The 13,081-nt window shown below is 31.6% G+C and overlaps 1 protein-coding gene across 19 annotated transcripts; it reads right to left on the reverse strand.

Moving 5' to 3' along the window:
• Positions 1 to 3,531: 3,531 nt before the first annotated feature.
• LOC107951023 (homeobox-leucine zipper protein ATHB-8) lies at positions 3,532 to 9,506 on the reverse strand. Of its 19 annotated transcripts, none has more exons than XM_041085254.1 (12): positions 9,287 to 9,505; positions 9,018 to 9,177; positions 8,729 to 8,829; positions 8,492 to 8,582; positions 7,768 to 7,863; positions 7,563 to 7,676; positions 6,596 to 6,761; positions 6,035 to 6,233; positions 5,192 to 5,233; positions 4,692 to 4,758; positions 4,557 to 4,607; positions 3,532 to 3,870 (listed from the first exon to the last, which is right to left on the reverse strand). In XM_041085254.1, the coding sequence occupies exons 2-8, from the start codon at positions 9,111 to 9,113 to the stop codon at positions 6,157 to 6,159; spliced, it is 741 nt and encodes a 246-aa protein (XP_040941188.1). In that variant the 5' UTR covers positions 9,114 to 9,177; positions 9,287 to 9,505; the 3' UTR covers positions 3,532 to 3,870; positions 4,557 to 4,607; positions 4,692 to 4,758; positions 5,192 to 5,233; positions 6,035 to 6,156. The 19 variants fall into 19 exon arrangements, with proteins under 19 accessions (XP_040941188.1, XP_040941181.1, XP_040941175.1 ...); XM_041085247.1 differs by having other exon boundaries at positions 5,192 to 5,259; XM_041085241.1 differs by having other exon boundaries at positions 4,680 to 4,758; positions 5,192 to 5,259.
• Between the last annotated feature and the right edge of the window lie 3,575 nt (positions 9,507 to 13,081).

A 13,081-nucleotide genomic window follows, 5' to 3' on the forward strand; every position in this document is an offset into this window, starting at 1 on the left:
AATGGATTAATAACACTTTCACAAAAGAGTTTTGCATATTACTATAGAAGGCTCTAAACAGTACAGGAACCTGAAATTGGACTATTGTTTAGAACTTGTCCAACTTAAGGGTTGGAAATATTTGAGTCCAAATTGATATTATCTCTTCGAATTTTCAGTCAAAAGATATTGGTTGAACAATAAGGATATCATGTCAATAACGAAAATGAGCGATGCATAGGAGGGGATCATTCTCGGGAAATGATATGCCTCATTCATGCAAATATCAGGTACACACATCTGGTCATGACACCTGAGGAATGGTGTAATAGACCAAATCGATGTAAAGGTTTAGATCTTATACTCTTGGTTGCAGGAGAGGGTTTGAAGATAGTATAAACCTTGGGTCTTAGAAGTACAGTGAAGTGGACCTTGAGGTTACAATGGGGCAAGCCGGTTGAGCAAAATGGGTTGTTTCTACAGGTTTTTTGTTGGAAAATGCTAGCCGAGCAAGTAGGCAGCATAATATAACAGTGATGAAACTGTGATGAATAACGTGTGATGACACTTTAAGTTTTTTAAAAAAAGAATCATTCTCATGACATTTCTACATTCATATCATTCATAACACATCTAGTTAAGAGCATTTGATTCATTTCGATCATAGCATCCTAATTATTTGACATAAACATCACATCTAGTTAGGAGCATTTGATTCATTTCGATCATAGCATCCTAATTATTTGGCATAAGCATATGAAACTGAGTCTACAGGACATGTCCCAAAGGGCAGTGTAGTAACATTGGTGAAGTCAAATCTTATCTGCCTGAAGTTGCAGCGGAATAGATCAAAGATTACAAACCTTATCTCTTTAAGGTAGCAAGAGAGCAGGTTGAAGTGACAAGTCTTATCTCCCTGAAGTTATAGTGGAGCAGACTGAAGATAGCGAATCTTATTTCCCTGAAGTTACAGTGGAATAGATTGAAGCTATAAGTAAATAGATCTTATCTCTCTGAAGTTGCAGTAGAGCAGATCATAGCAAACCTTATCTCCATAAAGTTATAGTGGAGTAGGTTCAAATGACAAGCCTTATCTCCTTGAAGTTGCAGTGGAGCAGGCTCTATATGCAAGTCTTATCTTCCTGAGGTAGCAAGGAAGTAGATTGAAATTATAGATCTTATTTTTAAGTATCGGCTATGGAGCAGATCGAAGATGGCGAATCTTATCTCCATGTATCGGCTATGGAGCAGATTTTAGCCACCAGCCTTATCTCTTTGAGGTAGCAAGAGAGCAGGTTGAAGATACAAGTTTTATCTTCCTGAGGTAGCAAGGAAGTAGACTGAAATTACAGATCTTATCTCCATGTATCGGCTATGGAGCAGATCGAAGATGGTGAGTCTTATCTCTAAGTATCGGCTATGGAGCAGGTTTTAATCACTGGCTTTGTCTCCCTGAAGTTGTAGTGGAGCAGGTTGAAGTCACAAACCTTATCTTCTTGAAGTTACTATAAGACTACTTGAAGAAGAGGAGCACCAAAGAAGTAAAAGATTCGGCAAGACCGGACAAAATTGGTCTTATTAGGGTCTTTTCTCTGTTCTCATTATACAACAACAGGCAAAGAAGGGCAGTTGTAAGACCCAATTTTGGCCCGGTCCCATACACATACAAAAACAAAAAAATGAAACAAAAATATTAAATATCCATTTACAAAACCCGGCCCAAAATACAAGCTAAGTTACAAATGGCCCAACAACATAGGCCCAAACTTGGAAACCCTAGGGTTTCCATCTATTTTGCGCCGCAGCAATGGCCACCAGCAGCCTCCACATACCATGCACGACCCCCGATTCGCGCATTGTTCGCCCCATGTCCGTGCGCTCCACTCCCATGTCTTCACGACCTGCAACACGAGCAAGAAAATAGCCTTAAATCGCTTGTATTTGGCTATAAAAGCTTTCAAGTTTTGATGGTAAAGGAGTTTTTTTTTTCTTCAGAGAATTAGAATACAAAATACATACAAAATCAATAGAGAGCAACCAAGATATTTCAAAGGTGGTTATTTATTACTATTTTCTTCTATTTTTTTTCCTTTTTTCATTTTTTATTCAAATCCACGATTTATATACTGAAATGTAATAAAAGAGGAAGGGTAGATATACTTCCCGATTCACCTAGCAAAAGGATCTTCCGTTGGTTGTCCACGGTGGCGTGTGCGATAGAAAGCGGTGGTGTTTGAGGGCCTGGGTAATTCGGCTGAAGAGGGTGTGAGAGGGCTGAGAAAGCATATCAAAACTTAGGTTTTTTAAAAACAAAGTTAAAACATTTTTAAGCAAAAAAAAATAAATAAAATAGGCTTTATTTAAATAATAAAATAAAATAGCAGGGGGGTTTGGAAGTCAGTACGTGTGTTTGACTTGGTCCACATGCATTTTCCCCTTAGATGGTTAATTTGCGTAATCAATCCCCCTCTTTCGTACCGGCATTCAATCAAGCCCATTTATGTTTTCTTTGACTCTTTTAAATTTGTCCCTAGAATTTGCATGTTATTTTAATTTAACCCATACTTAAGTGCTGCGTTTTGGAGATTTGGTTTATTGTTTTTTTCAATCCTTCATGATTGATGCGCATTGAGTTTTAGTCCCGACTTCATCCCAATAGTTGGTTTTATTTGTTAATTACCCCTTTAGTTTACATTTACCCTTATTGAGCATTTTAGTTTTTGTAGTTCTTGTTTTTTTAAAACCTGTTATGTCATAAACTGTTTGTTAATTTTGCATTGTTGTAGCATGCTGTTTTTATGTTTTTGTTTGTTTTATTATATAGTTATTATGTTACAGTTCTTTTATATCATGTAGTTTAGAAGTTTTTGAGTTATATTTAATTAAAATATGTTTATATATTATCATGTATAATTTGTGATAGAATTAGCCTTGTTTTATGTATATTGTTTATATTAAGTTTTTCCGTTCCATAAATATTATTTATTTAAATTGACTTTTTTTTATACTCATTATTTATTTTAAAATGTCATTTATGCATTATTATTTCATATATTACTTTTTTTTCCTTCTTGGCTTGTTTCAAATATTCATGTGAATTACTTACTTCAAGATTTTCGTATATACACTACAGCAAAAAAGGTTTTTAGCGGCGTTTTTTGGGCCTATAGCGGCGCTAATAAGCGTCACTAAAACTATTTGCGGCGCTTTTACAAACGCCACAAAAACCGCCGCTAAAGACGACGCCGCTAACATTTTGTGGCGTTTATGAAAAAAAACGCCGCTAAAGGTCATGGCCTTTAGCGGCGCTTATCCCACAAACGCCGCTAAAGGTCATGACTTTTAGCGGCGCTTTTCCTACAAACGCCGCTAAAAATTATGACCTTTTAAAAAATTATTTTATTTTAATTAAATAATATTTATTTCTATGTTAAATATTATATTATGTTTAATTTTTGAAATTTGAAATCCAAACTATATACTTTTAAGGATAAATAAAAAATATTAATTAAATTAAATTTTCTATTAAAATTTAAATTTCAAAACTAAATATAAAAACTAATGAATTTAAATTTAATACATAAACATTGATTCAATATGTAATTTAATACATAAAAAATAACACACACAAACACACAAAGTATTACAATTTCTAAAACAAAATTCATCCTCATGAGAAAAGAATGCCAATTCATCATCACCTCTCATTAATCAAAGGAAAAAAATCAAAAAAAAAGAAAAAAAGAAACAATATACAACAGAAGGCTGGTTCAAGCTTATGTGAAGCCAAAGTATTGCCATGCCTGCATATAACTTAGAGAAGTCCTTTGATGCTTTCAATTCAACCGCCAGAAAATCCAAAACACCGAAACAGAAAGCCAAAGTATGCACCTGTAAGCCAAAGTCAGGCCAATAAGGAAATCACTTATACGACCCTCAAAGCCACATATGTCAAAGAACATTATCTGATCTCTTTGAATTATGACATGGAAAGATAAATTTTTAATAATGCCACCATAATGCAAGAACTAGAATTTGTTTCGACAAAAGTCATTGTTCATGTTATTAATCATGTGCCTTTGCATGTACATGCATTGCATCTAAAACCTACATAGTTTAAATAAAAAAATATCACCAAATCCATGGCCTATCCTCAAACAATCTATTATTTAGATATGTAAACAAGTCAAACAGAAAGCAGCTCATGGCAAAGCATTTTCCTGATCCACTATGTTAGTCGTTTTTATCTTTATTTCTTCCCCGAGTTCAATTTTAAACCTCAAAATATCTAAATATATTGATGCTCAGAATGCTTAATATTGCGGACAACCAACACAATAGTCTAAAACTGGTTTATCTACTATGAAAAAAATACTAAATTGTAAGTTACATAAAGAACAATTTCAATTATTTTCACTTCAGAAAGCACCAAAAGAGTTGAACAACCTGCCTAAATTTCATCTGTTAAGGTGGAAAACCTCAGTTACACAAAAGCCTCTCTCAGCCTTTTTGAAATAAATAACTAGCAACTACTATGAATCTTATAGCAAAAATATATATAAGAACAAGTATCTTACCTCTGCAACAAAAGGCCATAATTTGCTCAATTGCTTGTTCAACCATTTTGCCTAAAAGGACAACATAGTGTAAGACAGTAAGCAACTACACTGCATAAAATCTTAACACCAAAATGGAAACACCTTTTTCTACACCTAACACATGCAAATGTATCTAGTCTTTGAGGTGCATATTTTATGCCTTGTCGCATAATGCTCTGACCTAAACAAGATAACACGAAAATAGAGTTACAACCAATTATAACCCAGATGAAACAGGGAAGAAAAACGAGGACTTCTATTGATCAACTTGAGAACAAAACAATACAAGTAAAACGTAGAAAAGTCTTGCAAATACACCAAGTTCTTTCGAAATCAACTACATCAAATAAATCAAAAGAATATATAAATGTTTTAAATGGAAGAGAGAAAAAAGCTGATTTTTTTTCATTAATTATAACTAAAAGTTCACACGGCGATAGAAACTAATGCTATTGGAATAATATCTTAAAACAAATTCAATTCAAAAATGTTTTGGTATTCATTTCGTAGCCAAATATAGCCTAATCTATTAAAATAATTATACAAAAAAAATTAAGTGCTCAAAATTTCCATACTTTCTTGAGAAAGAAACAGATCGTGAAAAAAAAAAGTACCTGCTGCTCCGAAAGTGGCTTACATTGCATCAGCTGCAAGATCTGTTCATCGAGATCGAGGGCTGAGTCTGTTGGTGCACCCATTTTGATAATTAAGTAGCAAGAATAGAAATGATAATGAAAGGGAAAGACCATCAAGGCTGGTGGTACAAATTTAGCACAAAGGTCGAAAAGGTTAAATAGGAATCCAGAATATCTTTTATCCCTCGAAACCAAATAATGAAATTACCTGACAAATGCCTTACTGGTATTTTAACTATAATTAGTACAGTTTTTATATTAATGAATTAAAAGTTTAAAGTTGTGATTAAATAGATTGCTAGGTTTAATATGTTCATTTTCTCTACAGCAAAAAGTTTCAAATTAGTAATTATAATTTTGAGTGTTTAAAAATTTGTATAATCTATCAGATTTCTTAATTCAAAATTATCAATCATATTCAATATATTGAATCAATAAATTATTTGTGCGATGACTGTAGCCTTTTTTAAGATAATTTCTTCTATTTTCACATATTTTAAGAGTCATGAGTATTACCTTATAGTATTTTATTTGGCCACTATTTTTATTTTTTTAATTAAATAGAGAAGTGTTTATTAATTATACATATGCATATTTTACAATAAAAAGATAATAAGTCAGACTCCCCACTTGTTATCATTTTAATATTTACTGATTGTTTAACTAAATACATTATGATAATCAATGGGTAAAAAATGATTTTATTAAATTATTATAATTTCATGAAAAATTTAATACTAAAAAATGAAATATAATAAAATTTGCTATTCAAGTGATGGAAATTAACTAATTAGATCTGCTATTCAAGTGATGGAAATTAACCTCACGATCAAAACGACCTTGCCTGAGAAGTGCAGGATCTAACAAATCTCTACGATTTGTAGCAGCCGAAAATATAACACCTTTGCCAGTATCAAACCCATCAAGCTCTATTAGTAGCTGATTCAAAGTAGTTTCCCGCTCCTGAGTCGCTGCATTATTATACATGTGGTCTGTTGTTTCCTTGAAAATCTCCTGACGTCTGATCAGATAGAAAGAAAGAGAGAAAATCATTTACATATGATCTTAAAGACAGCTATGTTTTTCTCCTCTCCACTAAATTCATCTATAGTTATCTTCCTACTCATAATTGCAATGATAATTGGCCTGTAAAAGGTACCGAATGTAGCCCATTCTCAGTGTCTTACAAAATACCAAAAAAGATAACCAAGGCAACTATATTTCCATTTCCAATCACTTGATTTAAATCAGATGCAAAATATTAATGCTTAGTTGCAAACTATATCTGCTAAAGCATTCGCCTTCAAATGACTATTACAATATAGATATATAGAGAAAAAGCAAGTTCTACCTTCTAAAATAGGAAAAGAACAACGAACTCACAATTTAATTTAAGAACCCACTTCCCGTTTAAAATTGCCATGAGAACTTTAAGTGTCCTAGTGCATGCACCATTCTCATCTGTAGAGGCAGTCACATGAGTGACATCCGGCCTCCAAAACTTGGATACAGTTACACTAATCATTTTTGCAAACTTGACTAGAAGAAACTACAATAAAATAAAACAATAAATAACTAAATAAATACCACATGAGAGTAAATTGCTGTGAAAAGAAAAGCCCATTAAGGGTATTCTATCAATCGAAGAATTTCCAAATTAGATTTTGCGTATCCATTTCATCAATCATGAAACTTTTAGCACCAAAAAGAATCAATTAATGAGAAATTTCAGTACTTGCAAAAAGGATGCAAAGTTAAGTCAAATTAAGAAAATGGCGATGCCTTTTTAACTGATCTTATTCAGCATTAAGCTTCCAGTTATCCAACAAGGTGGTTGAGATTTCAAAATAGCTGGGTTACAATATCAGACAAACCTTTTGATGAATAAAACACTATTAAAACCAGTAACAGAGAGTTGGACAAGCCGATTTGTCAATTGCTTGCCTTGATTTATGCACAATTCCTAATTGAATTTTTGTTTATCATTTAGGTAGAAGGTCATGGCATTCACTCTTCCAATATATGATGTTGACAAATCAAGATTGAAGAGGACAGAAATGAGTTATAGATATGTACTTGGATCCCGAAAATAGAAATGCTTTTCTTTATTTTCCTAATAATTTACCACTATACTATTTATTATGCTATTCTTTTCTTGGATTTATATCAGAAACAGGTCTTGGGAGTTGAAATTTGTGGGGATAGCGTATGTACTCACATGCTCAATATACCATCAATAATTGGGTATGGTGAACAATTTAAATACACATACTTAGATCTCTGGTTTTGTCCAAATATTCACATAGACTTAGTTGGAAAAGTAGGATAAATTTGATATTAATTAACTTACCTGCATATAAAGCAGTTCAATGGTTCCACCATTTCCAGTGGACAACACGTTTGTAACATCCACAGCTCGGCAATCATGATACCATGAAGGCCGATCTTTAAGGATTTCAACGACCTACATGAAAAAGAAAACATATATTGATCAGTCAATTCTTCTCCAAATTTGAGCCAAGAAACGTATCAGTAGAAAGCAAAAATGAACTTACTCTTGTAGGATCTAGTCCCACAAGTCCGCATGCACGTGCTGCCACACCACTGCAACCATGAGAAATAGCAACGATTCCAATAGAATCCGGACCAGGCTGCACAGGTAAGAAAGATATTAGCAGTAGCCAGCAGGTAAAATTGGCGCAGGCATTTGGAGCTAAGATTACTATTCATCAAACAAGAAGTTTTAACAAGGCTAGCTCTTTTTCTTAACTAGCATAATGATATTGGATTACTATTTAATTCAAGTTATGTTCTACAAAGGGAGCAAAAAACAAGAGATCCATTTGAGAATATCATATGCATGTTTGAGTCCCAAGGTACAATCTACCTGGAATCTGTATGTAATGATTTAAAAGAAAGATAACAGCATGCTATTACCTAACAATTGGTTCTCCAGTTTTATCTTTATCAGTATTAATTCATTATTAAAAAAATCCGTAGATTAAAAAATTTTAAAGGTAAAAAGAAAAAGAAAATCCAACTCATATGGGAAACATGGAAATATTAGTAACCAATAGAAAAATGGGAAAGTAGGGTTGTTCCTCGATATTGACATAACAAATATGGGTTAGGATGTTGCTTAGAAGATTAGCAAGATTTTATGCTTTGTTATATAAATAAGAATTTATCGATAATGACAATGAATAATGGACTACATTAATATAGTTTAATAGTATTTTACAAAGAATAAAAGAATGATGACAGCAGAGAAAGAGTTACCTTCATCCCAGGCATTTGGACCCACTTGACAGCAGTTCCAGTGGCCTTTGAAAGAAACTCTGTTAAAGTTTCCTCTGCAATGTACAAAAGTATGGAATGCAAAAACAAAAGCACATAAGGCGCACTAGCAATTATACAGCAACAAAACAAAGATTCAATTTCATTGATAAACGAGGAATGAAAGGGACATAACAATGGGAGTGTATAACAGTGACAAAATTTCCTACTACTACTAACCCTGCAGGGCTGGCATCCCTTGGCGGATGTTGAGGAGTCAAATGGTGTTGACCGCTCGTCACTACTGATTCACAACTTGTATCCGTGGTAGCTAAAGTCGTCTGCAACCACAACAACAACCAAAAAAAAACCACTGCAATTAACAAAAATTCCCATATTTGAAAGCAAATCAAACATTTTCAAGTAAAGGGTACAAAAAAATTATAATATGATTGTACTGTAAAGTCCTCTTCTTCTTCTTTTTTTCCTTTAAAAATATGAAACGAGAAAGGGAAGATGAAGTTCTTACATTTTGAGTCTGTTGGCGGAAATGGTTGTTTTCATAAACAAGCTGTGAAACTTGCTTTTGTAACCTATCATTCTCCTCCATCAACAGTTTATTCATAGCTGTCAACTTCCTATTCACAGCTTGGAGGCGTGATGCTTCTTTTCGTTGTTTTTCTCTACATCTGTGATTAAAAATAAACAAAAATTCAACAACCACATAAAATCATCAAAAATGGTGGAACCATTGAACTGCTTTATATGCAGATAAGACTTTATACGACACAACCCCACCTTCAACGCCGCCGTCTGGTTCACTGCCATCTCTTCTATCTCAGAGTCTAACTAGAAACCAAATCAAGACTGCTGCTGGAGAGTTTCTTGATTGAAAACAGCAACGGAGGGGTGAGATGGGGGTGTTTTGAGAATATGATTTTAGGGGGAAAAATTAGGGGTTTCAGAGGGGGAAAATTTGGGAATATAATCGTGCCCTTTTGAGATGATTTATTTGTGGCATTTTTTATAAAAACGCCTGTTAACATTTTGTAGCATTTTTCATAAAAATGCCGATAAAAAATTATTTCATTTTAAATAAAACGATACTGTTTTGCTCTGTTAAAAGTTTTTTTTTTTAATTTTATTTTACTTCAAAAAAAAGTTTTTTATTTTATACGTTAAAAATTATTAGTTAAATAATTTTATAAAATATTTATTATTACTATTTTTATAAATTAGTTTTTATAAATAAAAAATTAAGTACTCTGAAAACAAATATCGTGTATTTTAATAAGAAAACAAATAATAAATGGTTGTAATTAATTATTAAGTTAAAATTATACAATGTAAGCAATTAATTTCTCACATATCAAATTTTTATTAAAGATTGAGACGTTAATCATGATTTTATATTATTCTTTTCCGATTTAATCTCCATTTCATTAAAGATATTTCTTCCTAACTAAAATATAACTATTTTGCTAGAATTCGATGTGGAATGATTGTTTTTGTATTTCATTTTTATTTGTTATAATCTGGTCCTATCCAAAATAGATAGTTACCTATCCATATCAATGATCTGTTACTTTTATTTATTTATTTATCAATGTTTTTTTTAAGTCTAATATTTAAATATATCAAATGGTTTAGATTAAATATTTTTAAATATAAAAGTATTAATTGATTGTAAAAAATTTCATCATTTAACAAATCTTAAATAAATTTTAAATCCTAAATCATTTAATATATATAAAGTTTATCTATTATCTCTTAAATAATTTAAACTATAATCATAATTTTAATATATTAAAATTAATATTAGCTTTTTTACAATTATATAAGAAATTATTTAATATATAAATTAAAAAACACTAATTAATCTAAACCCTAAACTATTAGCCCCTAACCCTTAACCCTTAAACCTTAAACAATAAAACATAAACCCTTAACCGTTAACCCCTAAACATAAACCCTTAACCCTTAACCCCTAAACCTTAAACCCTAACCCCCTAAAACTTAAACCCTAACTTTTAACCCATAAACCATAAACCATAATCTCTAAATCCATAATACATAAACCTTACAATAGTAACTCATAAACATTAAACCCTTAACCATATATCGTAAACCCTAAAATATAATGATAATTAATTCAATATTTTAAAATTAATACTATCTTATTTACAATTATATAAGAAAATATTTAACATATAAATTAAAAAACAATTAGTCATATACCAAAAATCTTTAAAATTATTTTAAATAATAGTATTTTAATTTTTTTCCATTTTTGTGGCGTTTTAAAAAAAACGCCGCTAAAGATCGAGCATTAGCGGCGTTTTTTAAAAAGCGCCGCTAAAGGTGTACTTTTAGCGGCGTTTCTTAAAAAGCGCCACTAAAGCCACTAAAATTTCAATACAAAACGATGGCGTTTTACAAAATTATTTTGCGACGTATTTTTAAAACGCCACTAAAGATCAAGCATTAGCGGCGTTTTCTAAAAAGCGCCGCTAAAGGTGTACATATAGTGGCGTTTTTAAAACAGCGCCGCTAATACTCGATCTTTAGCGGCGTTTTTAGAAAGCACCGCTAAAGCCACCAAAGGCTCAACACAAAACGACGACGTTGTGTTAATTTTTTTGCGGCGCTTTCTAAAAAGCGCCGCTAAAGGTGTACATATAGCGGCGTTTTTAAAAAAGCGCCGCTAATACTCAATCTTTAGCGGCGTTTTTGAAAAGCGCCACTAAAAACGCTGCTAAAAACCTGTTTTGCTGTAGTGATAGTTGTTTGTTTGCATATCGACAACTCCAAATTGCATTTCTTGTATATCATTTATTTGTTTATTTATTTTAAGGCTTGTTGCATGTTATTTATGCTTGGCATTTTATTCAAATTTGGTTTTAATTTATTAGCCTTTGAATATTAATGTCGGCATTGGCATGATATATGATATATCGCCATCGTATGCACCCAAACTTATTCCTTCCAAATTTCATATTATATTCATTGGTGTAATATTTTATCTATTGTTCCATGTGTGTAACTTTGATTTTTCTATGATATTGCATCGGGATTCAGATTTCAATGTTTGTTGGTCGTCTCATTTTTATTCTAAGTGAATCAAGTGAAGGCGTTTTGAGCCGATTTTGCGATTGTATATTTGAAAAACTCCCAAAACAAAAGGCGATGTTTGATGTTTTGGAAATTTGGGAAATTGTATCCTAACGTGCTGAGTTTCGATTTTCTGTTTGTCCAAAACAATCAAACATCCCTTTAAAATTTCATCCGTGTTTTTTAAATGTCAAAACAAGGCAATGTTTTGTGTTTGGAAATTTGAAGAATCGTGCCCTGACGTGCTGGGTTTCGATTTATCGTTGGACCAAATAACTGAATACCCTTCTAAAATTTCGTCATGTGTTTTGGAAATCATGAGGTGATCTCAGTTTTTGGAGGCTTAAAATATCGTGTCCTAACGTGCTGGATGTGGTATTTTATATCTTTGGAACGAGTGAATCTTAAGATCCAACTCAAGTTATTTACACATTTTTAAGGGGATCGTATTTTAATATTTTTCCTTCAAATTTTTTTTAGACATAAGGACGTTATTTAATCAATTGGCACCAATTTTGGGTGTACGAGGGTACTAACCTTTTCTCATGCGTAACCGACTCCCGAACTCTTTTCTCGAATTCCGTAGATCCAAAATCATTGTTTTACTGAATCAAAATGTTTTATTAAAATGATCAATTTTAAGGTGATCTGATCACACCTAAACTAAAAGATCGGTGGCGACTCCATACCTCATTTTAAGTCGATCCCCATTTTTCAAACGTAAAAATAGTTTCGACAGTAGAAAATAATTATATTTTGTTGTAGTCATATCTTTTAGCTTTTGTTTCTTGTTTAGTAAATTTTTTTTATGTAAATACATGTTAAATATTTAATTATTTAATTGTGATAATAACTTTCTGAATTTTGTTTTACTTTTATATTTTAATAAAATTTATTTCCATTAGAACCTTATAAATTTACTAAACAATTAAATAATTAGTCAACGTTAATATACAATTAAATTAAATATAAATATAAATTTAAAATGTTACTTTAATTGAAGTCAAATATATTTTTATTTATGAAAGTAGTCAAATATATTTACTTTTATAGGACTTCAATATATAATTTCATTATTTTACTTAAAAAACTATTAAACTTATTACCACTGAAAGATTATAATTTAGTGTTATATTTGGCTGACAATTAATTCACTGGAAATAGATTTTTGTTTGGACCAAACGATATAGGATTTTGCATAAGAAGTAAGGACTTAAGTAAAGTAAAACCCATCGAATTATGGACTGGAAATACTGGGTCAGACAAATAATCCGACCCTACTTATTGGGTTATATGGTACGTATACAGCATATTGGGTTACACCAAATAACTTTGGCCCAATGGGTTCCATTTTCATTTTGACATTTGCAATGAAAAGTAATAATGTAACATCTAATTAAGGCTATGAAAGGTGAAAAGTAAACAAAAATATTAGTGACAACTATATTCTTTTGTTTCCTAATTATGTTTTAGAGTAAAATC

Source organism: Gossypium hirsutum, chromosome A02 (assembly GCF_007990345.1).
Source record: "Gossypium hirsutum isolate 1008001.06 chromosome A02, Gossypium_hirsutum_v2.1, whole genome shotgun sequence".
In the NCBI taxonomy this organism is placed as follows: domain Eukaryota; kingdom Viridiplantae; phylum Streptophyta; class Magnoliopsida; order Malvales; family Malvaceae; genus Gossypium; species Gossypium hirsutum.

What these genes read in the sequence shown, in the direction of transcription:
- LOC107951023 (XM_041085250.1), bottom strand. Translation starts at nt 9,113, where the DNA reads ATGAATAAACTGTTGATGGAGGAGAATGATAGGTTACAAAAGCAAGTT. An exon ending in TGGGACTAGATCCTACAAGA is followed by an intron (nt 7,677 to 7,767) that starts GTAAGTTCATTT and finishes TTTTTCATGTAG; the next exon opens with GTCGTTGAAATCCTTAAAGA. An exon ending in TTGAACTGCTTTATATGCAG is followed by an intron (nt 6,762 to 7,562) that starts GTAAGTTAATTA and finishes ATTTTATTGTAG; the next exon opens with TTTCTTCTAGTCAAGTTTGC.